Raw genomic sequence first — 27,933 nt, 5'->3', positions numbered from 1 at the left:
ATAAATAATTAAAAAATAATTTTATATATATACCGCATAAAATCAAAATAGATTTATTTAAAATTTAACTTCAACTTTATTTTATAATTATCCAACTCAACCCAAAATCGAATTTAAAAAAAATTGACACTAAGAGATAAAGTTGAATCGAAATCAATCATAACGAATTAGACCGCCATCTTTAGTCTCAAATTCTCAATTATACTAATATTTAGTTTAGAAAGAATTAAATAATAGTACACATAAAATGAAAATAGTAAATAACAAACCAAGTCCGTTCCAAAATCCGAATTGGGCCTCATTCGGGGCCTGGCCGGAGGTCAAAGTTTTGGCGGGAGTCCGGTTTTGGCGCCTAAAATTTTTAAAAAAGAAAACCAAAAGCATTCTATTCCCCTCGGACAAACCTTTCCTGACACAAACCCTAGAACCAAGATCCCCATTCACCATCAAACATGGCTCGCGGCGACGAGTCACAGATAAGCATGGCGAAGCGTGGGTACAGAAAAGCCAAAGAGGAAGGGAATAGGCAGGAAGAGGCAAGGTGGGCAAATGTAATTGGAGATATTCTGAAGAACCGAGGAGAGTATGTGGAAGCACTCAAGTGGTTTCGGATCGATTACGATGTTTCCAACAAGTATTTGCCTGAAAAACACTTGCTTCCCACTTGTCAGTCTCTTGGTGAGGTCTATCTCAGGTTAGAACACTACAAGGACGCCTTGATTTATCAGGTAATCTCTTTTTCCTTGTTATTTTTGTCGGTTAATTGTGTTGAGATGATGCAATCTTTTATGTTTTGTTGGTTTATCTGATGAGAATAGAATTTGGGTTTTTGGTTTTGATGCAAATTTCATTGAGATAAATGGGTTTTTGGTTGGCTGGGCAAAATTTCAACGGAACATTGGTCAAAAGAATTCAACTATGATCTGTTTGGGTGGAGAGAAAGTGCAGAAAACATAAGGGTAAATGTGGGGTTTAGTTGGTGACTTTGAATCTTCATTGTTTTAACGCAAATGACTAGTGGGCTAATTGCAATTAGATTTTCAATTACTCTGTAGATGGAAAATCTAAGACTACAAAAAACAAGTATTTAGTTTTGGTGTTCCCAAGGGGATGGTCCAATAGTTAGAACTTGAGACTCCAACTTGAATGTGTTAGGTTCAAATCTTGAGGATGGGGTTGGAACTTAGGAGAGTTTTACTTGTACCTCCTATTTTATAGCCCAAAACCTTGTGCGTCTCCTATGCACCAATAAATAAAATTGTGTTTGGTGTATTTCTGATTGATACGTAATTATTAAACATTTTTTATTGCAGAAAAAACATTTGGACCTTGCTAAGGATTCCAATGATCTTGTTGAGCAGCAAAGAGCCAGCACACAACTTGGGCGTACCTACCATGAAATTTTTCTAAAATCTGATGATGACCATTACTCAGCTCGGAATGCCAAAAAGTATTTCAAGTCTGCCATGAAACTTGCTCGGACTCTCAAGGAGAACCCCCCTAATAATAAGTCTTCTTTTCTAAAGGAGTATATTGATGCACACAATAATATAGGAATGCTTGAAATGGACCTTGATAACTTAGATGAAGCACTGAAATGTCTCACTAAAGGTTTGGAGATATGTGATGAAGAGGAAGTCATCGAGGATGATGATGCACGTAGTAGGCTTCATCACAATCTGGGAAATGTTTATATGGAGTTGAGGAGGTGGGACGAAGCTCATGAACACATTGAGAAAGACATAATGATTTGTAAGAGAATTGGGCACCGCCAAGGAGAGGCAAAAGGATACATTAATCTCGGTGAGTTGCATTACAGGGTTCAAAAGTATGATGAGGCTATACTTTGCTACCAAAAGGCACTTGATTTGGCAAAATCCATGGAAGATGAGGATGCTTTAGCAGCACAAATTGATCAAAATATTAAGACTGTAAAGGAAGCTATTAATGTGATAAATGAACTGAAACAAGAAGAGCAAAATCTCAAGAAGCTGAAAAGAAACATGGTTATTGCTAAAGGAACACCACATGAGCGTAAGCTTCTGCTACAGCAGAATTCATGTCTTGATCGTCTCATTGAGAAATCAGCTATGATCTTTGCATGGCTGAAGGTTAGTATGTGTTGCATATGAGTTTTTCTTGCTTTTGTTTCTTTTCAAACATAATTGCATTTTATCACACAAAACAGTTTTAGATAGCATCCAATTATTATCATTATTATCATTATTATTTGAAATGCCCATGATATCTGTGCATTTGACATAATTGCACAGAATTCTTGGTATGCGTTATGCTAGGCTATCAATAAGGTTTCAAGTTAAATGCTCTGCGGTATACTTTTTTTTTTTGCTCAAAAGCTTTTGTCCTAAGCTTGCTATGGCTAAATGTTGCATGTGGAAATGGGTTGGCAGTTTAATTCATCATATTTCAATGTTCCTTTTCATAGTTGAATGTAATTTGACAGCATGGGTGGGATTGCTTGTTGCCGTTTCTTTGACATCTTTTTCCCTTTTTATTGATATGCTGTTAAGGGTAAAGTGTATGTTAACACATACAATTACCAAAGAAAACTGACAGCACTGTTAAATAGATATTATGAATGCTTAATGAAATTAAATGGCTGCTCATTTTTTTCATACTTTTAGTTTTTGGCAAATTACTCTTTTGTTATACAAAGAGATTATTGTCTTGGAAATGAGAATGATTATTGTCTACTTTTAGAATGATTTGGTGCATGTATAAAAAAGGAACACAGCCGAAGAAAAGTATTCAGGGAATTTGAAGAATGAGCATCATCCAGAATCATTAGGCTCTCACGTTTTTTAGTGGATCATAAAAACATGGAGAAGTAGGAGAAAGAGAAATAACCTAGGCTGTCCAAAGTGATTCTTTGTATCATCAAACGGAAATTTCAATAAGGAAACTGGAAAAAGTTATTCTCTTTTCTGTCTGCAGAAACATGATTTTGTACAGGCTACTGATGCTCATTCCCAGAACTGTCATTCTGTGATTCAAGGAAGACAAAGTTGGTTGACTTCTTGAAAGAAGACCAACATAACCTAGAATGAAGAGGACCTTAAACCAAAAGATGGATGAGTTTATTAAATTTATTTAGGTATATATAAGGAGTCTTAAATGGCTTCCACAGAGGAAGTAAACCATCTTATGTTTTTAATATACATCAAAGCTGATTGTTGGACCGTAGTCGGTGTTTTCATCTTGAAATCTCATTTTTGAGAGTTTGGAATTTTCATATTCGCTTCTGGATCACTTTCATTTATATTGGCAATATCTTTGCAGGATGTAAAATCTGCAAGTAATTTTCTGTATGTTGCCTTTAACTTGTATTGTAGGAGACGACTTCCATATTTTCTTGCATATTCAATAGTCTTGCTTATGTTTTGAAAATTTATGTTTAGCATCATGAATTCGCAAAAAGGAAGAAGCGTATAGCAAGTGAACTTTGTGATAAGGAAAACCTAAGTGATGCATTTTTGGTTGTTGGAGAATCATACCAGAAGCTCAGGGACTTCAGCAGAGCCATTAAATGGTACACAAAGAGTTGGGAAGGATTCAAGTCAATCGAAAATCTGGAGGTGAGCTTGGTATTAATTTTATGATCTATTGTTATATGACTCATTTTTTGTTGTTTTATAATTAAACTGAAGACAGTATTCTTTTATTATTATTATTTTTTATTTGTAAATGATTTGCGTTGCTTGGGATTCAGAGTTGGTGTTGGTCTTACTTTAGACTATTTGGTTCACGAATGTGTTTTAAGTTTGGAGGTGGATATATTATTGACTGTTGTTAGTTTCAGGGTCAAGCATTGTCAAAAATTAATATAGGTAATGTTTTGGATTGCAATGGTGACTGGACTGGAGCACTTGAAGCATTTAAAGAGGGATACAGGTCATTTCTGCTATTCTTTACTTTTTTAGGTACCATTTGGTGATTTTTTAAATTCTGTTTACTATTTGCTTTTCCAAAATTCTGGAATCAGCCTTGTTAGAAGTAATTTGGTGCAAAATTCTTTGAAATGGCAACTAACTTTTCGAAAAGTAGGAAGCAAACAATTTCTTATTTCCTCCTATTTGGGAGACAAATGGAAATAGATCCTTCAATGAAGTCTTCCCTTTTAGCTCTCATGAATGCAAATTACAAGTGTTGGAGCGCCAATCCTTGCAATTTATGAATTATATGATAAAACTGACAGTGTGCTTCATGATAGGTAACTTAAGTATTTGTAGAATAATGACTAATCTATAATGAATTTGATATATAATGCATTTGAATTTGTTGGAAAAGGCATCCTGCCGATTACCTGTTTTATGTGAAACTGAGCATCTTCCTTCATATTATATCAAGTGTCCCGTGACCCTATCCTTACATAATTGCTGCCATTGATTGGCTGCGAGAATTGCATATGTTTTGTGCCAGCTGATGACTCACCATGTCAATGGGCAGTTCATTTAAACACCACTATTATCGTGATTCTTCTCCAAACATGATTTAACCTGATTTTTGGGACACATTGGAAGTGTCAATTTCAGAGGCTGGAAGACAGACCTGACATTTCTGAGCACCATCTTTCATGTTAGGAAATTATTAAAAAAATGCTAATTTAATAAGTGCAATCAAACGAAGCAACTATTGTTTCCTTCACAGTTATTGGATGCTTTTGTTTTTATTTTTAGTTGTTAATTGTTGAAGTTACGGCTAAAAGGTATTCCAGAGCAATGTCTTGTGTCATTTTAGCAAATTGCAAGTCTTTGCAACCAAAATATTTGCTTTTGCATGGGCAACTCATTATCATTCTTGCACACCAGGTCCTTGCATGAATAACAAATCAACCTAGTTAACTCCTACTTGCCTTTTAAGTTTGAAAGTTTAGTTTTGTTCTGTAATCTCATACCGCAGGATTGCTGCTGAAGCTAAGATTCCTTCCGTTCAGCTTTCTGCACTGGAGAATATGCACTATAGCCACATGATAAGATTTGACAATGTTGAAGAGGCCAGGTAAATTTGCTTATATTTGCCCGGATTAGCTAGCTGCTTGCGTGTAAATTTTATGACCTGTAAAATTGGAGTTTCCAAAGTTCAAAAGATAATTTGTTTAGATTTTTAAAATTTTTAGGGTTCATATATAGATTCATGATATTGTCGACATTGGTCTTTATTATTGCTGAAGAAAGCTGCTATTCTAGGAGGTTGCAGCTTGAAATTGACAAATTGAAGCAGTCGAAAGTTAAGGAGCTTGAAGCAAATCATATTGCAACGGATTGCTGCTCTGAAACTGATACAGATGGGGATGATGATTGCTCAGATAACATGTCTAATGCATACTTGGAGGTGATGAGTAAATCCAATTCTAACAGATCAGTATCTTTAGCTGCTAGTGGAGAGTTGGATGATGATTTACCTCTAATTTCACTTATCCGACCCAGCAAAAGATCACCCAAAAATAAAACAGCTCACACAGGAAAATACAATATTTCTATTGAGCCAGATGGAGCTTTTCCAAAAAGTTTGTCTAAATCAACAAGTAATCAGCAAACAGTTGTCAGTCGTAAACGTGTCCGTCTAGTCCTTTCAGATGATGAAGGTGACATGCATGATGAAGTAGAAAGTTCAGCAAGAAGGCTGCATAAACGTTCAGTTGGTGTTGCTGCTTCAGATGATTGTGAGTTGTCAGTGTATTTGAAATGCGATTTTTTCTTGGGTTCTTATTAAAGGCTTAAGGTAATAACTTAGATGTATTTTTGACCTGACTGCAGTTAAGAGTAAAAGTGGTTCAGCCAGTTCTGATTATAAATTGCAGGTATACAAGCAACTGGAGTAGTCCCGAAGAATATTTGTAAGCTTGTCAACTTGGTACATTATTGCTGAATCATTTTGGTTTTGCAGGATTTGTCACCAGTTTCCTCCAAAAGTCCCAGCAGGCCCTGTAATCTTGTCAATATTGAAGAAAGCACTTGTTCATACAAATCAATGAGCCCCAAAATAACTGTTTCAAATGGAAAAATTAACAGATCTCTGAGTGAGGCTGAAGTCGTTATTAGTTCTGATTTTGCTGCTAGCACTTTGAAATGTGATGTCAATGCTTCGGAAAACTTACTGCATAGACATAATTCTTCTCGTCTCAGGTTGCATACTACTGATAATGAGGATGATGTAAGTATTTCCCATGTTTCTTTTGTACAGTTTAATTTGGTCAGTTGTTGTTGTCATTCTTGTTATGGAAAATGTAAAATGTGCCCAAGTAGGTAGCACCGCCTATGCATTATTTTTTTTACATGTTTGTCATTAAACAAGTGTTTGATCCATTCCCTCCTCTGGAATCTTTGGCTAATCCTTTACCTTCTCCTTATGCTAGAACTCCAACAAGGTGTCAGGAAAGTTGAATGCAATATTCTAATGCAAAAATGGTTCTTAAAAATCTCTGTTGTTCATATGCATTTTTGTGAAGCACAGGTGGCCTTAATGGTGCTTATGCATCTTTTTTTTTATGTTGCTATAATTTTGAATTCCGTTGTTTGGTTGTTCTGCTAATTGCAGGGTTATGTAACATTCAAAATTGATGACAGCATGATATATGTGGAATTGAGCTCATTTATGGCTGGTGACAAGATAAGCATTGAGTCTTTGAAGTTTGAACTAGCTTGCTTATATTACTTGCAGCTTCCTGTAGAGAAGAGATCAAAGGGTAGGGACATATTATCAAAATTTACAAGTTTCTTATTTTATCAATTCTAGGCGGGTGAGAGCATTAGTTTGCTAGAAAGTGTTTGTGATCTAGATTGACTGAGAACTTGTTACAATTGAATTGTGTGTATCATGAAGAAATGTAGCTTCTACAGTAACTGAAAATAAGGATATTAAAGTGTTTCAAGATATTGACCAACCCATATCCTTTGAAAATTTGGTCAAATATTTCATGTCTCAAACAATTCTTTATTTGAAGTAAAGTGGCAGTACGTTTACAGAGATTGTGCTTTGTATGATACCAATGAAATTGTTGGCTTGAAATGTCATGGAACTGGTGTTGACAATTGAAGTCACCAAGTGCTCCCATGTAACTCTTCTTAGTATTAAATTGTGGGTCAGAAACAGTTATATGTTTGGAGATGTACCTGAGAACACCATAATAGTGCGTGTACTTATTGCATGCCATCAGGAATTGCTTTGGGCAAAAATTTTTTAATAAATATATAATCCAAATGAACAAAGCTCTTGCAAGAGGAATTGAAAGTTCTTGGGGTTGCTAACTACTATCTTTCTTGTTCTTTCTGTACTCATCTTTTCTCTTAATTACTGCAATGTTACCCCTCTTATTCAATTATCTTTTGTTCTTTCCAGATCACTTACAGTTTTGTGAATGGTGTCTTAATAGGTCTGTTGCCTATCATTCGAAACATGGAATATGATGGAAGACCTCTGGAATCCTTTGAAAACTTTGATTCTCTTAGGAATCATCTGAGGAAGGTTTCGGTTGATGTGGTGATCGATGGTATGTGTTAAAATTGGTTTTCATTGTCTGAAATAATGATATCACCTTGTCTTTTGTAGTAGTTCCTGTAGCCTTAATTTCCGTTGTATGAGTTATGGTGCTTCTGTGTTTAAACTAATTATTTCAGTTTTGAAGTGTGTTTCTTTCTTATTCGTGTCATATTGCCAACACTACTTCCTGTGTGAAGGATTAGTGTTAATCAAGTTGTGTGAATAGGATTCCAGTTTTTTAGATTGGCAAAGTATCCTTTAAGCTGTTTGATCCTGTGTTATGTGCTCCATCAAATGGTTAATGTTGTACATGCTTCTTGTTTCAGAATAAAGATTATCCAAAGCATTTTCACAAAACTGAATTATGAATCTTAATGTTCTACAGTCAAGACACATGTTGACGATGCATGATGCTTTAGACTTCTTGAACCTTTTCAAACCAGAAATACTTAGCCAGCTTACACAGTGCATGATAGTTTCCATATTATAATCTTAGTATAACTTTTTCCTTATATGAATTTCTTTGCTACTGAGACAATTTACATCTCATGTGTTATCTTCACAGGATGGGTCCAAAAGCGCTTGATGAAGCTGTATATTGACAGCTGCAAAGAATTATCTGAGGCACCAAATATGAAGTTGCTTAAAAAATTGTATGTTTCAGAGGTAAGAATGAAGGTTTAATAGTGTTTGGTTTTTGACGCTATGTTTTATATTGTTATGTATTCTACAAATTGCTGCAGGGTAGCCTGTTACATCACGCTTGGAAGCCTAAATGGTTTTATTCTGTTTGATACTCTTTGTTTACCAGATAGAGGATGAAGTCAATGTGTCTGAATGTGAACTGCAAGATATATCAATAACTCCATTGTTGAATGCCTTGAATACACACAAAGGGGTTGCCATGCTAGATCTTTCTCACAACTTGTTAGGTGATAAAATCCCATTTCTGCTCTCTCTTCATCACAGTTTCCATGCTTTGATTGGACTACAAGTTGTGTACTCACCATTTGTTTTGACATATTTATAGACAGAATTAGTTCGATTATTTCATGATGCAGTTTTTTCTTGAAAATGAATAATCCTGAATTCCTTTTATAATATTAGTGGTCCATTTGTGGTTGCTGTTTTCCAGGAAATGCAACAATGGAGAAACTCCAACAATTTTTTTCATCATCAGGTCAAAAATATGGTGATTTGACTTTGGATTTGCATTGCAATAGATTTGGTCCAACAGCTTTATTCCAGGTAGGTAGCCTATGCTGTAACCATCTTTAGTCCGCAACTTCAGAGATTCAAATTTTCATTTTTGTTTCAGTCTCTTTTAAATAGAAACAACATCCTTTCTTTAGCATTGGGCTTTTCTGTTTGTATTGAAATTTAATATATATTTGCACACACCCTTTTAGTTTTCTTTTTCCCTACACTGAAGCATGGTAGTTAATTAGTTATATGTTATACTTTAAAAAATTGAAAGAATGCTGAGATTCTTCACAGCAAATAATCTTCCAATTCATGGTAATCTCAGTTAGAGTAGCCAACACCTTCTTTTGGCATCGTAACATGTTTAAATTTTCCAAATCATTAGATTTGTGAGTGCCCTGTGCTGTTCACTCGACTTGAAGTACTTAATATCTCCGGTAATCGTCTTACTGATGCATGTGGATCATATCTTTCAACCATCCTTGAAAAGTGCAGAGGTAAATTGCATTCCCTACTGTTCAGTAATTTTGATATAGGCTCCATTACATTTACCAAATGGCTTACCAGATAGTTTTTGCCTTTCAAATAATGGTATTTTACATCAAATAATTGGAGAAGGATTAACTGGGTTGCCTCTGTCCAACGTCAGATGAAAATTCTGCTTTGAATTATTTGACGTTAATTTTTTTACTTGACTATATCAGCTGATGCCCTCTTTGATCTTTAGCCCTGTATAGCTTGAATGTAGAGCATTGTTCCATTACTTCTCGAACAATTCAAAAGGTTGCTGATGCACTGGACACTGGATCTGTACTATCGCAACTTCTTATTGGTATGCTTATCAAATCAGTGAATAATTCTATTCAATTTGTTATTTGTTTCTGGAAAGCTCTCTAAGCATCATTATTCTGGCAGGACATAACAACCCTATATCAGGAAATGTTATCGCTAATTTATTGGGCAAACTTTCTACTTTGAACAGGTTTAAGATAAACAGAACATTTTTCTCATTTTTCTTGATGTAGTTTATATTTTACAAATGGAGAAGCACCTAAGCTTCAAGCTCGCTAATGTTAAAGTTGTTTTTTTTTCAGATTTTCAGAACTTAGTTTGAATGGTTTAAAACTAAGCAAGACTGTGGTTGATGGCCTTTGCCACCTTGCTAAAACCACATGTTTGTCACGACTGATGCTTGAGGGCACCGGTATAGGAACAGTAAGCAAATTTATACCAGCATGCTTTTAACATCAATATTAGTTTTCTTTAAGTGTATGAGTTAAGTTTCTTCCTCTGCTTGTGATTGGATTCTGATGTCATTTGTAGGATGGAGCACTAGGATTGACTCAATCATTGTTCAGCTCAACTCAGGAGCCTTTGAAACTTGATCTGTCTTATTGTGGAGTAACATCTACGTATATTTATGAACTTAACAATCATGTTCCTTTCATTAGTGGCATTATTGAGCTGAACCTTGGTGGAAATCCCATTATGCTAGAGGTTTGTTTATATCAGATTATGACACTTTTCTTGTATACAAGTACAACAGAGAACTGCTTAAAATTTAAGCTAAGTGTGACATGTAGGTTTTGTATTTTGGATTTTGGACAAGTATGGTTAAATCTGTGCTGCTGCTAGTATAATGACCATTCTTATTTATTTTAGAGAGTATGTAATGGAAAGCTATAGCTTTTATTTGTGCACCCTATGTGGTTTTACCTTAAATCATGAAGATAAGATTGAATATAAAAGAACCATTCACTGCAGACCAAGTTTGTGCTATAATTTTTCTTCATCTTTGAATTTAAGATTACTTTTCTCTGTGGAATGACTGGAGCTATGAACACAGGGTGGCAATGCATTAGCATCACTGCTTATGAATCCTCAATGTTGTCTAAAAGTTTTGAAGCTGAACAAGTGTCAGCTGGGGATGGCTGGGATTCTTCAAATAATTCAGGCACTAGCAGGTTAAATGACCAATTCCCTTTGTATGATTTTTTACATTTCTATTAAACTCTGATTTTCTAATTGCTTAGTTGGTTTTCCTTGCAGAGAATTACTCCCTAGAAGAGCTCAATCTTGCTGATAATGCTGATATGGATAAGCAGTTAGCTATACAATATGGTAGAGTCACATATGAGAGTTCAGAAATCTTACAGCCAAACCACGCCATATCTGAACTGTCTCTTAATCCATGTGTTTCCAAGGAATTTGATGATGAACATTGCTTATGTGCTCTTAACACCGACTGCAGTAAGCTTGAAGTTGCCGATAGTGAAGATGATAAGATAAGAGTAGAAACAGCTGCATCCGGATTCAATGACAGCTGTGCAAGCTCATGCCACAGAAACTCATCTTTGGGTTGCCAGTTCATCCAAGAGCTTTCTACTGCCATTGGCATGATAAAGCAGTTGCAGGTATTAGATCTTAGCAATAATGGGTTCTCAGTGCAAGCTTCAGAAGCTTTATATAATGCTTGGTCATCAGGTGCAAGGGTTGGTTTAGCTAGGCGGCACATCAAGAATCAGATGGTCCATCTATCAGTGGAAGGAAATGAGTGTTGTAGAGTCAAATCCTGCTGCAAAAAGGATTGAATTTGTTCCTGCTGGAATTTCTTCGTTTCTTTGAGCATATTAGCATCACTAACTATGCAGCATGATTTCTGATTTGATTCTGGCACTTTGTATAGTCACCTTCACAGAAACAAACTCACATCATAGCAACATATTTCTATGGATATGTTGATCCTGTTGTTTTGGCCATGTTTTAACGATAATTTGCCATTATCTTTAATATAATTGTAATTAGCCTCAACTGATTGGAAGTGTATGTATAGGTTCACTGTAATATATAGATTCCAAGGGTTGATGTTGATGACATGTTGAAAGCAAAATTGCAAGTTTGGATTAGCGTATTCTGTTATCATTCATATTTCATGGTCTGGATTTTGTTTGGATTGAACTAATCTCTACTCCTAATAAGCCTAAGCTAAGCCTAAGCTTAAATTAAATTAATTCATTTAAACATGATAAGGTGACACAAATGGAATCTAAATGGAGAGCTTTTAGATTAAGTAAACAATGGTTTACTAAAAATTAAATGAAGAAAAAAAAAAATCATTGGTATCAGTGTCAACCTTTTTTTCCCTTTTAAAAAATTTCAACCTCTCTAATCAAAATGATGGTTCATTTCTTTGCTTACAAAAAAAATGTAAATGATAGAAATAATTGGCTCATTAATTTCCGCTATTGGTATAATAATAACATCAAGGTATATACACTGTCAGCATTATGAGGCAAATGATACTGTGTTCTACTTTTTTTTTTCCTGCTCTATATGAATAGATTCATAATGTAGAATAATTTATTGCTAAAATTAAGTGCCATATTCAAATGATTTTGTGGAGTAATCTTTGTAAAAAAGTATTCATTCGATTCTTACTTTGTTGCTTTCTTTTTTGCTTCTACAAGTAAAAAGTAAAATGTAAATTTTTAATATTATTTTACTTTCATATAGAATAATTATTTATAGGATTGGTATTACTTTTTACTTATTCGTTCATTTTTAATAAGAAAAATCAAAATATAGAACGACCAAACAATGCCTAAGTGATATATCTACCATTAAATATAGAATGGCATGGGTAAATGATGATGATGATGATGATGATGATGATGCATTTTATAATGATTCATTTTCATGATAGAAATAAGGTGTTACATGTATATGCCAAATTGCCGATTAATGTATATTTCATTACATTATGACTGCTTAAATTGTAACAATATCATAACTCATATCCGATTAATTGAAATTAAAATGCAAATGATGTTTTGTTCAACTTTTTTTCAGCCAAAGGAAAATGAACAATGATTTACAATAATTTGACTCACAAATGAAATGTGCTACATTCAAATGAATTAATGCTGTATATTATTTGGAACATATCAGAAATTGCATTGCCTTCACCAGGAAAAGAAAAAAAAAATGAATATTTTCTCATAATTAAAATTGATTTATTGAAATCCAACTTTAATAATAATAATAATGCCACATCATCAATTTTTAGGTTAACAATTGAAGTGGTATGCTGGTATATGACAAGTCTATCTGTGTTAATATTTATGTATGTATTTTTTTTTTTTTACCAGTAGAATATTATATACCTTTATGAACATCATGATTAGTAATTATTTTTTTTCTCTTTTAAAAAGCTAGATTCAGTGTTTGATTGCTGTAGGACCTAAGATTAATTATTTACCTTGGCTGCAGTCATTGGTAATTATTAATTTCTTTGCATCATTCAACTTTGAATTGTGTCATTTTTATGAAGGCCGGCCCTTGATTTGGGCAATGGATCCATCCGATCATTCCTCCCTAGTAAATTCTCCATTACCATGATAAATTTGGGAGCCCTTGATCACGAAATGAAAGCTAATTTTATATTTATCCCTAAAAATGTTCATTTATTCGCCGTCTTTAAACGACAAAACGTGGCAAAAAGTAAGCGTCTTAGGTTTGGAAAATCATGATTATAAGCTGGATTTCTTCAACGTAATTAATTTCATTTTTTAATCCAAAAAAAAAAAAAAAGACATTTCCTAGTGCATTTGCCATCATTGTATTTCCCAACTCTTCATTAATTGTGTTATGTATTTAGGGTTTCTTTTGGATTGTTTCACTTACCTTTTGCCATGAAACAGGGACGAAATAAATCGATTACAACTATTCTATTCTCAGTCAAACAAGAACCAAATGAAAAAAAAAAAAATTTCAAACAATGGGACCCCATGCTAACGACCAAGAAAAAAAAATTGCCCTTAGCAATTTTTTTAATCAAAGAAATAGGTTAATAAAAAAAAAGTCAGCAAGATCACATGGGGTATTAAATCAATACTACCATGTTTGACTATATAATAGAGAAATTGAAGTAAAAACTAAAAACCAAGAATGGAAATCCATTTTTCTACCCACCGACCAGCGAACAGTCCCTGTAAAATCCAGCCAGCTCAAAATTTTCAAAGGGAAGATAGCAATGGAATTGAATTTTACATTTTGCAAATGGGTTTGGTTGACAATGTGACTAAAAATCACACTGATTTCAACACATGTAGCTATCTATTCTTAAAGTTAAGTGAACTAACATTTGATTCTAAATCTACCTAATTATAAAACTAACTTGATTCTTATTCAATATATTCCTTTTGTTTCGCTAAAAGTAAAGTCTTAGTCATAAAATTGAACTAAACCTTTGAATTTAGCATGAATTTATAATTTAAAAATGAAAAATCCATCTTAACTGCTCAAATAAGTCATTTAATTAAATATATATATATATATATAAAGAATTTGAATTCGAATAGTATTGGATTTATTACCGAAAGCAATAATATATAATGATTCTACTATTATTGATCTGATGAGAAATAAAGTTGCAATTACTTGAAAATTCAAGGACATACAGATTTTTTTGTTATTCTTTTAGGATTTTTCGGCTTCTTAAAATTGATTTGATTTTAAATTTTATCAAAAATACTGTAAATGATATCGAACCAACATGAAAATCATGATACATCATGCCCCTATCTTAGAATAATCAACGCCACGTTAATTATTTCAAATTTTCAAATTTTCAGACAAATCCAAAGGAGCCATTGAATCATGACCAAAAACTTTGGATCCATCAAGAACCCCACCTTGGAGACTGGAGGGCATGAATGGGCAACTCGGTATTGATAGAGGCTATCAAGTTCTTTGTATTTGTTAGTGATAATATGATGTATTTGAAAACCTTGTGTTATAATTGAGCCAATTTGTTGCTTTTTCCTTGTATTATAGCTAGACGAACCTCATATCACACCACTTTTTTCATCAGTGTATCTCATGGAAGTTGATGGTTAGTTTTATGTTAATCATAGAAATACTTATCCGTATAAATTATGGGATTACTTGTCAAAAAATACAGTAATTTATCTTACAAAATTAGTGTCTCAAAGTCTGCATAAGTTGAACCTGTCTTGTAAGCTTTGAAAAAAAAAAATCAAAGGGGACAATGAGGCTTGTCTAATCTGAACTATGCATGGCGCAAGGTTGAGGTTGCCCTACCTATGACTTGCGATAAATGTGATGCAACTTTCTTTTTTTTTTGCATTTCTTTTTTTTGGAAACAAGGTACTTGCATAATTTAATAAGGCTGTTTTGACTGGTTCTATATCAGCTCTTTCTTTCATTAATGAATGGAAAAGATTCAGAAAAAATCAGAAGCAATTTCAAGCCACAAGCTGGTAAATGAACAGCCTGATATGATTCATATTTGCTAATTATTTGAGAAAAAAAAATGAAAAAGGAGAATAGTTGAGGGAAGAGCCAAAATAGAACTGAAATTTTTGCATGTATTAATAACTATATATCTTCTTTATACATAAAATTTATCCTCGTACAAACAGAGGACATATAAACCAAAAAATCCAGTAATTTGAACACTTCTGCCATGCTACTGGTTTTGTTTTTCTACAACTGATACACACTCAAAAAAAAAAAAAAGATTAAACCAACTAATCATCCTTTGAGCATCAAAGGAGAAACTTAACATTTCCTTCTGACAAACAGGGTCACCAAAGCCTCAAAAAATGATTAACCCAACAATTCCACATGCAGTAGTGAGCAGCTCACCAACTCTTCATTCATTCCAATGAGAAAATTGAAAATAACAAAAAGAAAAGATCAAAGTCATGATCACCTTTTTGGCTGTTATTAGGAATGATAATACTCTGTGATCTTCATGGTGATCTCCAACTTTGTAAGCCAAGGTCATTGTGTTTCCTTGAAGGACCGGAAGCTGGAATAGGGAAATGTCTAGGCAAGAATCCCAAGAAGTGGCCTGTGTACTGAGATTTTGGCTTGATTTTGAAAACGTTGTTGGTGATTCTTGAACCATGGCAGTGGCTAACAATGAAAATGAACACCAAGAACAGCCAAAGAAGTAGAACCAGTAGCCTTCTACATTGAAACATCATGCAGCTGGTGAAAATACTAGCTAGACTAGCAAATTAGGGAAAAGGAAAGAGAGAGAGAGAAAAGAAGTGCAAAGGTGTAAATTGGTAGGCTTGTATGGTTGTGTTTTGGAGAGTTTGGATGGGCAAAAGGAAGTAAGAGAGAGAAAGAGAAAGAAACATATGGACAAACTCAAAATGCAAGAGCAAGATCGCGTGTATTAGATTGAGCCGTTGGGTTTCATGTGTTTGCTTTGAGTAATGTGGCGGAGAGGAAGAGAGAGAAAAGAAAAGAGGTAACTTCTAAAAGAAAATCAGATGCTTCTACAACTAGCAAGCAGCAGTCGTAGTAGTACAAGAAGAAGAAGAAGTAAATTTAGAAGCAAAAAGTTGAAAAGCTTCGAGGAAAAAAATAGCTTATTTTTTAAATGGGTCTGATCTCTAATAGAGAAGCAAAGTGATAAACACCACTTGGAAAGAATAGAATATAAAAAAGGAAGGTTTTCTCTTTGACAAATGCCAAGAAAAGGAAGAGAAGAACGGGAGCAAAGGGATTGCAAAAATGAAGTGAAAGGGTGTTTACGTTATGTCATCTTTTTCCCATGGTTAGGTGAGTCTTTGGTCCCACTCCAAATTAATGGCCGACTACCAAGGGAATTGCAACTGTTGTTTTAGACCCCCATATCTGGATAACTTGTCTCTTTGCCAATTCCCCTCTTACTTTGTACGCCTCTGATTTGAAGTTTACGTGCATAAAAAAAATACACTATACTTACAATAATGTACTTATATAAAATAGATATATCCAATATACTCAGTCGCCCTAATTCAAGGGACAGCACAGCTCTGCCAATGTGCAATCACAGTAAATAAACAAATATTTCGAGTCTTTTCCTCCTCCTTACAGTTCACTGTACCCCTATAGTATTACTGACCTTAATCCATCTCCATCCCTTCAATGTTTTTGTTTCTCGATTGACAGTTACCACTCCTCTTTTAAGAAACAATTACTATATTTCACAAGAATTGTAAGGACCGATGATCGATCAGGATTCATCTGCTTGGCAGCCACTTGCTTAAACCAAATGATTCATGCACTAGATTAAAATAAAGGGTCTGTATAATTGTTGTTACATTGCAAGGGACAGACCACCTTTTTGTTTGAGGAAATTAATTAATTTCTCAAATGGCAGAAAGGGCAGCAGAATGCAAAGAGAAATGGGCAGAACTTGGAACTTTTTTTCATGCCCTTGGATCATCACACTCCAACCACGAGAGAGAACTAAATGCAATTGTCAGGTTTCTTCAGGCAGACCCATGCCCTCTCCGTATATCTATAACCTAAGAAACCTATGGGGTTCATTAATAACCTTTGCCCCCCTTTCTCCCTGCCTTCCTTTTTTCCTTCTACTTGTTGAAATCAATTCTTCCCTGGAAATTAAAACCGGATTTCTTGGATTTCACTCTTCTCAGTCCTTAAAATAAAGTTAATGGATTACTTGGATAACATCAACTTAACTTTGAGATTAGCATCGAAAAACAGTGCCAACATGGTCCCTCTCCTGTGTTCCATGGTTTTGTCCCCTTATAGTCTTCGTCACTTGCTCGTAGGAGCAGTTGGAAAGTTCACATGGACAACTGTTGAAGAGTGAGGCTTACCTTAACACTACATCACACCAAATCTTTTATGTGAAACAAAATCAAGAGAATATTAGTACGTATTAATTAATATAAGCTCACTCCTTTCACTTAACTGTGTTCCAAGATTAGCTCTTGATTGAATTAAAAAATAATTGTGAAAGTGAGATGTAGAATGAGAAAAAAGGTATTTAAGAAAGGAAACAAAGAGAGAGATCAGAATGTATAGTTTTGACAATATTCTATACATGTAATAAAGAGTGGAGAGACCAATTCCTGCTTCACTTGAAACAAATTTAAAGCATGTACCTAAATTCTCAAGCAGAAGATCAAATTTTGCTGTGAGGGAAATCCATTTTACAGTGACTAAAAGGAAAAAGAGTTTAAATGAAAAAAAATTAAGCATTGGATTTATTCATGGTACAAACATCCAATCCAAGGGTCCTACAAGAGAAAGATATGATGGAAGAACAAGAAGTTCATTTGGACTATCCCTTTCTTTTTCCCTTTTTTCTTCTCTAGATTAGGCTTATAGATGCCATTAACTCATAAAGTTAAGAGTCTGCATTATAGTCTCTTGAATGGATAGAAAATTTTCTGATGTATCACTAAAGTCATGTAATTAGATTGTCCCCCTGATTTGAAAGTATGTTTTGGCATTGGACCCCAATTTTTGAGTGTAAAGGTAAAGTTAAAACATATACAAAGCTGTTCACATGATTTTTTTTTCTTCTTTCCTTTTAGCTTTCATGATCTGTAAAATCTGCATATCTTGGGGTGAAAGTCCCATCCACCTATGAGGTGAAACATTTTTTTTTTATGGGTTAGAAATTGTCATCAAGGACAAGAGAAAGAGCAAAGGGTAAATTGCTATTTCTTTATTATTATTATTATTATTATTATTATTATTATTTATTTTCTTTCACATTTTAACTCTTAGTTTTGTACGATGTTTTAAAATGAAGCAGTTCATATAAATAAAAATACAATGACATAGACGTGAGACAACTGAGAAAATACAGAGATGAATTTATTTTGCCCTTTTTCTCATTTAGCTTTCACCGTACGGACTCACATTACTATTTGCGTGAAGTTCTGAGAAAAAATTCAAATACATTTGCAGCTTTTCATCTTTATATTTCGAAGCTTGCCAGTTTATATATCACGAGCATCCCATGCAATCTGTAATATAATCAACTTTTTTTTTTTCTTGAGGATTAAAAATATATAATTTGGCAAAAAAGGTATATCAAATGTCAATATTGCCATGAATATATTGTCATATAAAAGCGACAATCCACACGATTGCGCGTCCTTTTTTCCTCTTTTTTCTTTTTCGTTTATATTATATTATTGTATTAGATCATATTTAACAATTTGAGTTTTGCAATCTGGTCCAAAAATATTCAATTCAAAATTAAAAAAAAAAAAGGCAATGATAAGTGCATTTATCAATTAATTATCACCTGGTTAAGGTGCATGTGTCACGGATCTAAGAGAGAGTTTTGAATCTCACATTGAACATAATAGGATGGTCACTGAGGTATAAAAGGGTTCACACCATTTTTTTCTTGTAAGACGACTTTTGTAAGACAAAATCGTGAGGTAAAGAGACTAGAGCGGACAATACCTCACAAGGGTGTGAACCGTGATAAGAAGGCTGATTTGAGACGTCGGAAGGGTGAATGTTCGGGTCCCGGAACCGCACAGGTTCGGAGCTTAAGTCTTGACCTGTGACACATGCATTACCTAGTTAAAGATCAGGTTAGAATTACTATTGCTTATAGGGTAAGTATTGAATAAGAGTATAAGTAAGTCAAGTTGAATCAATATAATGAAAATTTTGAGTTTGAATTTGATTTGAAATTTGATTTAAATTCAATCAAATTTTAATTTTTAAATTTAAACTTGATTTAAAATAAAAATTAAATTACTTGAACTCATTCAAAATTTATTTAATAAAAAATAAGCTCAATTTCAATTTCGATTATATATTTTAATTTGAGCTCGACTCTATATATTTATATATATCACACACATAAAATTAAAATAATATATTTTTATTAAAATAATAAAAATATATTAAAATTTAAAAATTCAATTAGGCTTACGAATTACTCGAGTCAAATATTAGAATACTTAAATTTGACTCACTCGATAAGTTAAGTTGCTTGATTTTGAATTTGACTCGATAATGATCAAGTTCAATTTGAATTTTATTTGAGTTAAGCTTGAATAATTTGTTAATATTAATGTATTATTTACATTTTTAGTATTGAATTTTTCATTTTAATGATCAAATTTTAAATCTTGATAATTTTAAATAAAAAAACTTTTAAAAGTTTTTTTCTTTTGTTTTAATTTTAAAAATATGATAAATATATATTCCATAAAAATTTATAATATAATTCGACAAAACAAGGATTTCTTTTAGCATATTTCAGTTAGACCTAGCGAAAAATCTTTGAAAATGTTGGGTGTTGTATGTACACTTGTTCCAAAGTGAAGATATGTGCATTATAAAAAGCTATAATTGCGAAGGGTAAAAGTAGAGAGCAGGCAGGCTTAGAAATGATGATTGATGCAACTAGCTCAACCACAGTCTCAACCTCTTTCTTTAAGCCCATATCTTTAAAATTGGCTTTAACAAATCAGGCCCACATCATCCCCGAGAAGTGGCTTTCTTTTTTTCTTTTCTTTTCTTCTTTCTTCTTCTTCTTTTTAAATGATGAATATTTTATAGATAAAGTTGAGTTGTCTATATCATCATATAACTCATGAAAGGAATTAAATCCAATTATTTAGTTTTAGTATATTGTTGTAAATCCTACCAAAATTAATGAAAATTGCAAGAAAATAAGGGGTATTAATTTTAGTTTATACATATACTTTTCAATTGAATTTTGCAATTCTATTAGTAGAATGTTAGATTACTAGTTTCAATAATCATGGTTTGATAATTTAAAAGGATTGTTGCATGTTGATTAGGTTAATTGTTATTAAAATATTAATTAAACTAATAATTTTTTAAAGCATTAAGTTTCTTTTTTTGAAAATAGATATGTGATAGCCTTGAAAATTTCTTGGTAAAGTTTAAAAAATTTATTATGAATATATCTACATTAATATTAATTTTTTTTTATTAAATAGGTGTTACGAGTTAATCAAACATCAATTCAGTTAATAATTTTACTTAAAAACCAAATTAAAGTTACAATAATAAAATGTAATTAAAAGTATATGTGTCTTTTACTTAAAAAAAAAAAAATTATCCACGTAACTAAGATCAGATTAATTATTTTTTCTTTTTTTTTTAATTCTCAGCCATATTATTTTTAATCATTTTTAATTTTTTCGAGGTTGGTATAAGGTCATGAGTGCAGCATTTTTATAAGAATTTAGAAAATTAATCTCACCTAATGTACACAAAAAATATTAATAAAAGTCTGAATTAAGTCAAACAATTTGCGGTTAATATTTGGTTTACCGTCCACCTTTTCAAGGAGTTGGGGATGAGAAATCACATTGGAAAATGCCATTGCCATTGGGTTTTTTTTTTTTTTTTTTTTTTGTCCAATATGACTTTATGGCTTTCTAATTTTTAGCAAATTAAGGGAAATTATAATAACCAACTGTTACCTTTTTCTTAAGGAAATTTATCATAATATATATCTGCATGAAATAATAATTAAAATTTTAAAATAAAATCGAATTATTTGGAAATTATAATAAGATTTGATCCCAATTCTGCAAGTAAGACTTGATAGCCATCCTAATTCAAAGTTTGAACACTTTAACCAAAAAGTATGACTTTTGAAGTGGAAAACAAGAAAAAGGGCGTATAGAAGAGAAAAGATCCCACCAATTTGGACTTTGTGAGTGGAATTAGCAGAAAGCCGTAATTGTTAGGTTAATTTGGTCTCTAATATTTGCAGTTATTGAGTCTTCGTCCTTGAAAAACAACCAAAAATCTGTTGCAATCAACGCAATAGATTTGATTGCCGCACACCAAAAGCGTCCACCGTCTTTGTCATACCAAATTACGTACGGACTTTGACAATTAACTTTACGTTATGACCCTACCTCTACTGTAGATTTTTGTGTTAGCACGGCCCTCATGGGCTTGGTCGCGCAATGGAGACTATTAAATTTTTATAATTTAAAATATAATATAAATATAACACAAAAAATATACAAATAATATATTTAAAATTTTAATAATTATTATATTTAAATTTAATAAAATTTTAAAAATATTTTATATTAATATGAATTATAATATATAACTTTTATATAAAATATATATAAATTTTAATATTTTATATAATATAAATATACAAATTATCATAAATAAATACTATTCACCCATTTTGCACGTATACAGTACCGCATTAAATTAGGTTAGGTTACGTATGGGTTTGACAAAATTTTGAGCCAATCAATGCGTTCGATTTTTATTTTCTTTTATTTTTTTTTTATATCAAGTAATGAAAAATTTTGGACCAACTTTTTGAGCAGAGATTATTATACCAATTTTAAAGCCAGCTGTCGTAAAATTTGAACTTTATCATTTACAAAATACAATTTGTTATCAATAATGGTATATATTTTTGTAAAGTTTTGAAATTTTAATTGTAATAATAGTTATTTAATTTTTGAAAACTTTGAAAATATAAATAATTTGTGGTAAAAAATATAATGGAAATGTTTTTAAAAGGTGAGTGCAAGTAAAAATACGATGGAAACTTTGTAGATTATCAAGGCAAATAATGTTGGGTGCCCCCCAGATCCCATCTTGCAGAACTTTCGGTGCTACTGCAATGATGTCCTACTATCGAGTGCATTCATTATGCTATTATATGGTATAATTGTTTAAATTCCATTTACTACAAAATGACAGCCTCAATATAATTATTTTCCCATTGCGTGCCCGGTAATAAAAGAGTCAATAATTCATAACTTATTGATGACATTATATGCTTGCAGTTATAATAGATGTTGCATTTGTGAGTTTTATTTTATTTTTTTTTAGTAAGAAAATTTAAAATTAAGAATAAAAATTTAAAATTAAAATTTAAAATTATTAAATATCATGATTATTTGAATAAATAGAACTAAATTTGCGTTTGACTATTTTTGCATATATTTTATATTTAAAGAATTCAGTTTGAAAATTTTTTTTGTTAACATTAAAAATAATCGTTTCATCCCATTCTTAGACTTAATTATAATTTATAAGATGATAATTTATTTTTAAATAAGATTATTATTTTATAAAATTAATGTTATGAATCATTTTTAAATTATAATGAAATAATTATTATGAAATTTGAATTTTAAAAATTTTTAATATGATATTTAAATTATAAATTTATTAATAAACATAATCCTTAGATTTAATGTAAATAATTTTAAATGATAATATGTGATAGATAACTAATTTTCGAAATATCACAGTAATTAATAATTTTATAATTTAAATATTACATTAAAAAATTTTAAATTTAAATATTATATTAAATATTTCATTATAATTAAAAAATTATTCATGTTATTAACTCTTACCTTATATTCCAACTTTGTGTGACACTTCATAAATCCACTTAAACACCACTACTATGTACAAGATTAGTTTATTGTGCCAAAAAAATAATTCTTTTTTTTTTAATGAGATAAAATGAGGCAAAGCCAAACTTTTTTTCAACTCCAGAACACGTTTTTGTTAAGTAAAGCATGCCTAACTGACCAGGTTTGAACACATTTACTTTTATCAAAGTCTAAAACATAAACCTTGCGCAAGCAATAATCTTTTCCACGATAATTGATAGCAATTACCGACAAATTGTTTTTCTCTTGCTTTCAAGTTTAACAATTAAAACCTAGCTACAGCCCAGTTTTTGAATCAAAGATCGAGGCCTTTAGCCTTGAGCTACACATTCTATATATGAATTACAACTCTATTGTTATGATACTAGCCTTGAACAAACTTGCTAGGCCAGGTTCGTCTGTGCTGGCCAACACCAAACCTAGCCCACTTAACGTTTAAGATATCGATTGTTGAACCTAAACATCAACTCTAATTTCCACCAAATAAAATACCATATCACATTCCAATAATAATTCAATAATTTTCGACTCTATAACATTTTTTTTAATAAAATTTCCTTTTAAAAAAAAAAAAAGGGGGAAAAAGACAACGATATCAAAAGCGGAGCGAATACAGCTCAAACCTTTTTGCCAATAAAATTAAAAGTGAAAGAAACAGAATTTCCACAAGAATTAACTTTAAAAAAAAATAGCATAAAAAATCCACTTCCTCAAATCAAAGGTCCACGGGTCTCTTCAATGTTCAAATGATGCAATCAAGACCGACCAACCGAACACCACGGTTGGCCCCCACCCTTCCCCCACAACACGTTCCCATTCTCAATCTAAGCGTGTTTTTCTCCTTCATCTCATCTTCACCGTTCATTTCATCTCGTGATCCGTAACGCTATTTCTGACATTCATCCAACGGCTCATATCTTCAATCACAAAATCTGAACTGCTCGCGCGTATATATGCCCCCCGATTCCAAAACCTCACTCTCCTTTGACCAACGACTCTTAAAAGCCAAAAAAAAAAAAAAAAAAGAGTGAATATTTTTAAAAGATAATTGGTGACGTCACTACCTTTGACTAATTCTCTCTCCTCTTTAAACCCCCACCGCACTGTCTCTCTCCCACCTTTCACTTCTCTTTCTTTTTTTTTTTTCCGCCACTTTCTCTCTGAATTTTTCATTTTTCTCTCACTTTCTTTCTGTCCAAACGAGGAAAAGAAAAAAAAAATGGGAAGAGACGATTTGTACATTACGATTCCGACTCTTTTCCGGTGTCCGATATCGTTGGACGTGATGAAGTCACCAGTGAGCTTGTGTACGGGCGTAACGTACGACCGAGGCAGCATCCAACGGTGGCTGGACAGCGGGAACAACACGTGTCCGGCCACGATGCAAGTTCTCCAAAGCAAAGAATTCGTACCGAACCGGAATTTACAACGGCTCATTCAGATCTGGTTCGACTCAGTCGCTGGCCGTCAACCCAACGCCGAATCGACTGTCAATTCAGTTGTTGTCCCTTCTCAAGATCAGGTCAAAATCTTGGTCAAACAGCTTGACAACAATTGCTTTTCATCGTTAACGAAGATCGTTTGTTTCGCGAGAGAATCGGAGGAGAACCGCGAGTTCCTCGCCAGAATGGACGAGTTTTTGAATGCGGTGTTCGATTTCATGAGGAATGCAGAAACGGACATCAAATTAATCGAACAAGTTGTTAATATTTTGGATTTGATGTTAAGTAAAATCTTGGAGAAGAAGCCGTTGTTGGAATCGAATTGCTTGTCAACGATTCTTCTGGTTTTACAGCGAGGAAGTTCAGATTCGCGAATCCAATCGGTTAGATTACTGGAGTCCATCGCGGTCGATGGAGAGTCCAAGCTCAAAATAGCTGAAAAAGAGGGATTATTAGCCGAATTGGTGAAATCATTAAGTAAAGAGAAGGATCCAAGATTGATCGAAGCGAGCTTATCTTGTTTGATTGCAATCACAATTCCCAAAAGAGTAAAAACCAAAGTAATCCAATCTGGAACAATCCCAGAATTAAAGAACCTCTTATCCGAACCAAACACGAGCGTTTCAATAATCGAGAAGTCATTAAAACTGCTGGAAACGTTGTCGTCTTGCAAAGAAGGGAGGATGGAGATATTGCATGATTCGATATTGTTACAAGCGATTGTGAAGAAAGTGTTGAAAGTGTCGAGCAAAGCGACGGAGCATGCGGTGACAATACTTTGGAGCGTTTGTTATTTGTTTAGAGATGAAAGAGCGCAAGAAGCGGTGGCTAGTAGCAATGGGGTGACCAAGTTTTTGTTGCTGATGCAAAGCAATTGTTCTCCTGCGGTTAGGCAAATGTCGGCGGATTTGCTCAAGATTTTTCGGGTTAATTCCAAGTCTTGTTTATCAAGTTATGATACTAAGACTACCCATATTATGCCCTTTTGAGGAATTTCGCTTCTGCTTTCTCTTTTTCTCATTTCATGTTGAAGAGATGAGAGAAAGAAAGAAAGAAACCAAGTTTGTAAATCAAAGGAAAATTTTGTTAGTAGAATATTAAAAGAGAAAATTCATTTGATTTTTGTATGGATTAGGGAGTTTTCTTCTAATTTGTTTAATGTTTGATGGGTATTTGAATGAATCAAAGGATATACATTACATTAAACGAATACATTACATCAAATGAATCAAAGGTATTAAATGATTTGGTGTTGCATGATAATGTTGTGGGACTTGTTAAATTGTTGATTCATTATTTGTTTGCTTCTTGTTTGTTTGTTGAAGCTTTAGAAATTACAATTTTTATATGATTTGATTTGTCAACTAAGAAAAAGACAAAGCAGGGGCTCATTCAGTAGCTCATAAATAGCTGTACTTGTAGCGATGCTGCTTCAAGTTGTAGGAGGGGACTGTATTCTGTACATAACAGTAATTATCCAGTCAAAGGAAACACTAGCAAATTTCCCCAAATTTCATTGTTATAGATTTTGAACCTAAGATTGTGAAATGTTCAAACGTTGTATTAATCGTTCGTAAGATCATCGAATTCTCCGGTAATCCTCTTTTATCTGTAGAAGAATTGTTAACCTGAAGATAAGATTTGATGTGTAAACTTGAAAGTATTGGTTTAATTGTTTGTGGTGTTGATGGATTCTTTTGTTCAATGATAGAAAAGCATAATACATAACTAGAAATTGCGTCTAGCCATCTACTAAGAACCTATGGGCGAGAAGTAAACCCATGTGAGTTGGCAATATTATTAATGTTTAGTGATAAAATTAAGCAAGATTCCTGGCTGGGCAGCTTGGAGGGATTAGAGGCAAAGGAGTAAAGATACGACGAACTTTGACAAGAAAAGCCAATATTAGGGGTGGATTAATTGGAGATAAAGCAAGAAAACAGGGAGTTCTAGAGTAAGGACAGACAAAGTGCCGCAATTGCTGAAATGGGGTTGCTTTGCTGACTGTAATTTTGAGCACTTAAAAAAAAAGATACATAAACAAGGGCTTTGATTGCAGAAAGTGGTGAAAGGGATTGGAATCACAATCTGGAAAAAGAAAATTGTTAAAAGTGAGGGAGATAGATTTGACCACTCCAATCTCTCTATATCATATATAGAAACTAGAAAGATTAGCCCTTGAGAATGCGCCCACTTTGTATTAAAAAACACTAATCTAAGATTAGAAAAAAAGAGAGGTCTTGAAAAGAGGGGAGCGCACTGAAACCATGAAGTTAATCTAAATTTCTTAATTACAATTTACAACCAAAGAAATATAAACAATGGGTGCTTGTTTTGTATTGGATTTGGGTTTTGAAAAGCTTGGGGATTGGCTGCAACATGCCTATCTAAAGTTGGGAGGGGATGGCTTGGGTTCCCCCAGCACTAGAAGGGCCTTTTACCTTTTTCTTTTGGGGTTCTCATTCTCTATATAATTTTTAAAATTTTAAAATTTCGTTTCTTATATTTGTTAGTATATATTTGCAATTTCAGAGTCATAGTAGGGGCTATATTTCAGATTCATTGGACCTTTCTTGGTTGATAATCAAAAGAGTGAAAGCAATGAAATTAAATAAATGTTTGTTTTCACTTTTTGATTTAATAATTAAGAAAATTAAAAAGAAAACATATAGTGTAAAAAGTTTGATCCTATCATTTTTTTATCCCTATTTCTCAATCCATGGATAAAAAAATTAAATTAATATTTTTTTAATAATAAAATACATCATTAATCTAAAATTGATTAATTTGCATTAATACGAAACTCCGTGTAAACTATATTCACACATTCAAAATTTTTTATTTGAAAAGTCTGTCTTTTATGAGTCGTAAACCCCACTTATCTAAGCACCCAGATATTACCTTCAATAGATCTATTATTAACGGCTTGTGCAAATACTTAAATCATGTTATTTATTTTTTAACTATTTTGTTTTTTTAATGATAAAATTAAACTCATATAAATAAATTAACACAAAATTTTATACAAACTACACTCATGCGTTTGAACTTTCTCACGTGGGAAATGGTTTGATGGGTTTTAGTGCAAATTGTTAGTTTTAATTTAGTGAAAGTAAGGAAAACGCAAAATGCAGCATTTCCTCCCTGGTGGATGACATTTTGAAGTTGATGGCAGAGGGGTTGGGCTTAAAAAAAAAAAAAAAATGATCAGCTAAGTAGAGGAGTAAAAAGTAACCACAGCCTGACGATTGCTACATGGTTTAATTAATGTCTCTGTTTTTGTTTTTAGTTCTTGTATGTTTTCTCTCTTCTCCAACACAGAGAGAGAAAGCCACAATAGTCTTATCATAATACACTTCATTCAACCATAAAATATATATAGATGGTAGCCATTTTCCATCATTTAACCCTTAAAAAAAAAGATTTAGTTTTAAAATCATAGGATAACTCTTTCTTATCTATAAATTTTACTCTTTTCTCTCAATAATAGATTCGATTTCCAAAATTCGTAAGCTGTCGGAATTTCCAACCTCAACTTATGACTTGTCCATTTG

The 27,933-nt window shown here is 32.7% G+C and overlaps 1 protein-coding gene and 1 pseudogene across 2 annotated transcripts; both read left to right on the top strand.

Moving 5' to 3' along the window:
- Window positions 1–383: 383 nt before the first annotated feature.
- TSK (tetratricopeptide repeat (TPR)-containing protein) lies at window positions 384–11,661 on the top strand. Its single transcript, XM_022885918.2, has 20 exons — window positions 384–728; window positions 1,314–2,111; window positions 3,420–3,596; window positions 3,821–3,912; window positions 4,921–5,019; window positions 5,208–5,683; window positions 5,778–5,821; window positions 5,908–6,174; window positions 6,559–6,706; window positions 7,394–7,510; window positions 8,066–8,166; window positions 8,312–8,432; window positions 8,636–8,748; window positions 9,089–9,200; window positions 9,431–9,535; window positions 9,619–9,685; window positions 9,798–9,918; window positions 10,027–10,200; window positions 10,550–10,667; window positions 10,753–11,661. Exons 1-20 carry the CDS (start codon window positions 453–455, stop codon window positions 11,292–11,294), a joined length of 4,068 nt encoding a protein of 1,355 aa, XP_022741653.2. The 5' UTR covers window positions 384–452; the 3' UTR covers window positions 11,295–11,661.
- Window positions 11,662–23,972: 12,311 nt separating this feature from the next.
- LOC111292205 (U-box domain-containing protein 27 pseudogene) lies at window positions 23,973–25,513 on the top strand (annotated as a pseudogene). Its single transcript, XR_016345495.1, has one exon. The product of XR_016345495.1 is annotated as a U-box domain-containing protein 27 pseudogene (transcript).
- Window positions 25,514–27,933: the final 2,420 nt, after the last annotated feature.

This window comes from Durio zibethinus, chromosome 10, assembly GCF_047325235.1.
Source record: "Durio zibethinus cultivar Kanyao isolate XHJ-2024 chromosome 10, ASM4732523v1, whole genome shotgun sequence".
Classification (NCBI taxonomy): domain Eukaryota; kingdom Viridiplantae; phylum Streptophyta; class Magnoliopsida; order Malvales; family Malvaceae; genus Durio; species Durio zibethinus.
This window is presented reverse-complemented; position numbering and strand designations above follow the sequence as displayed.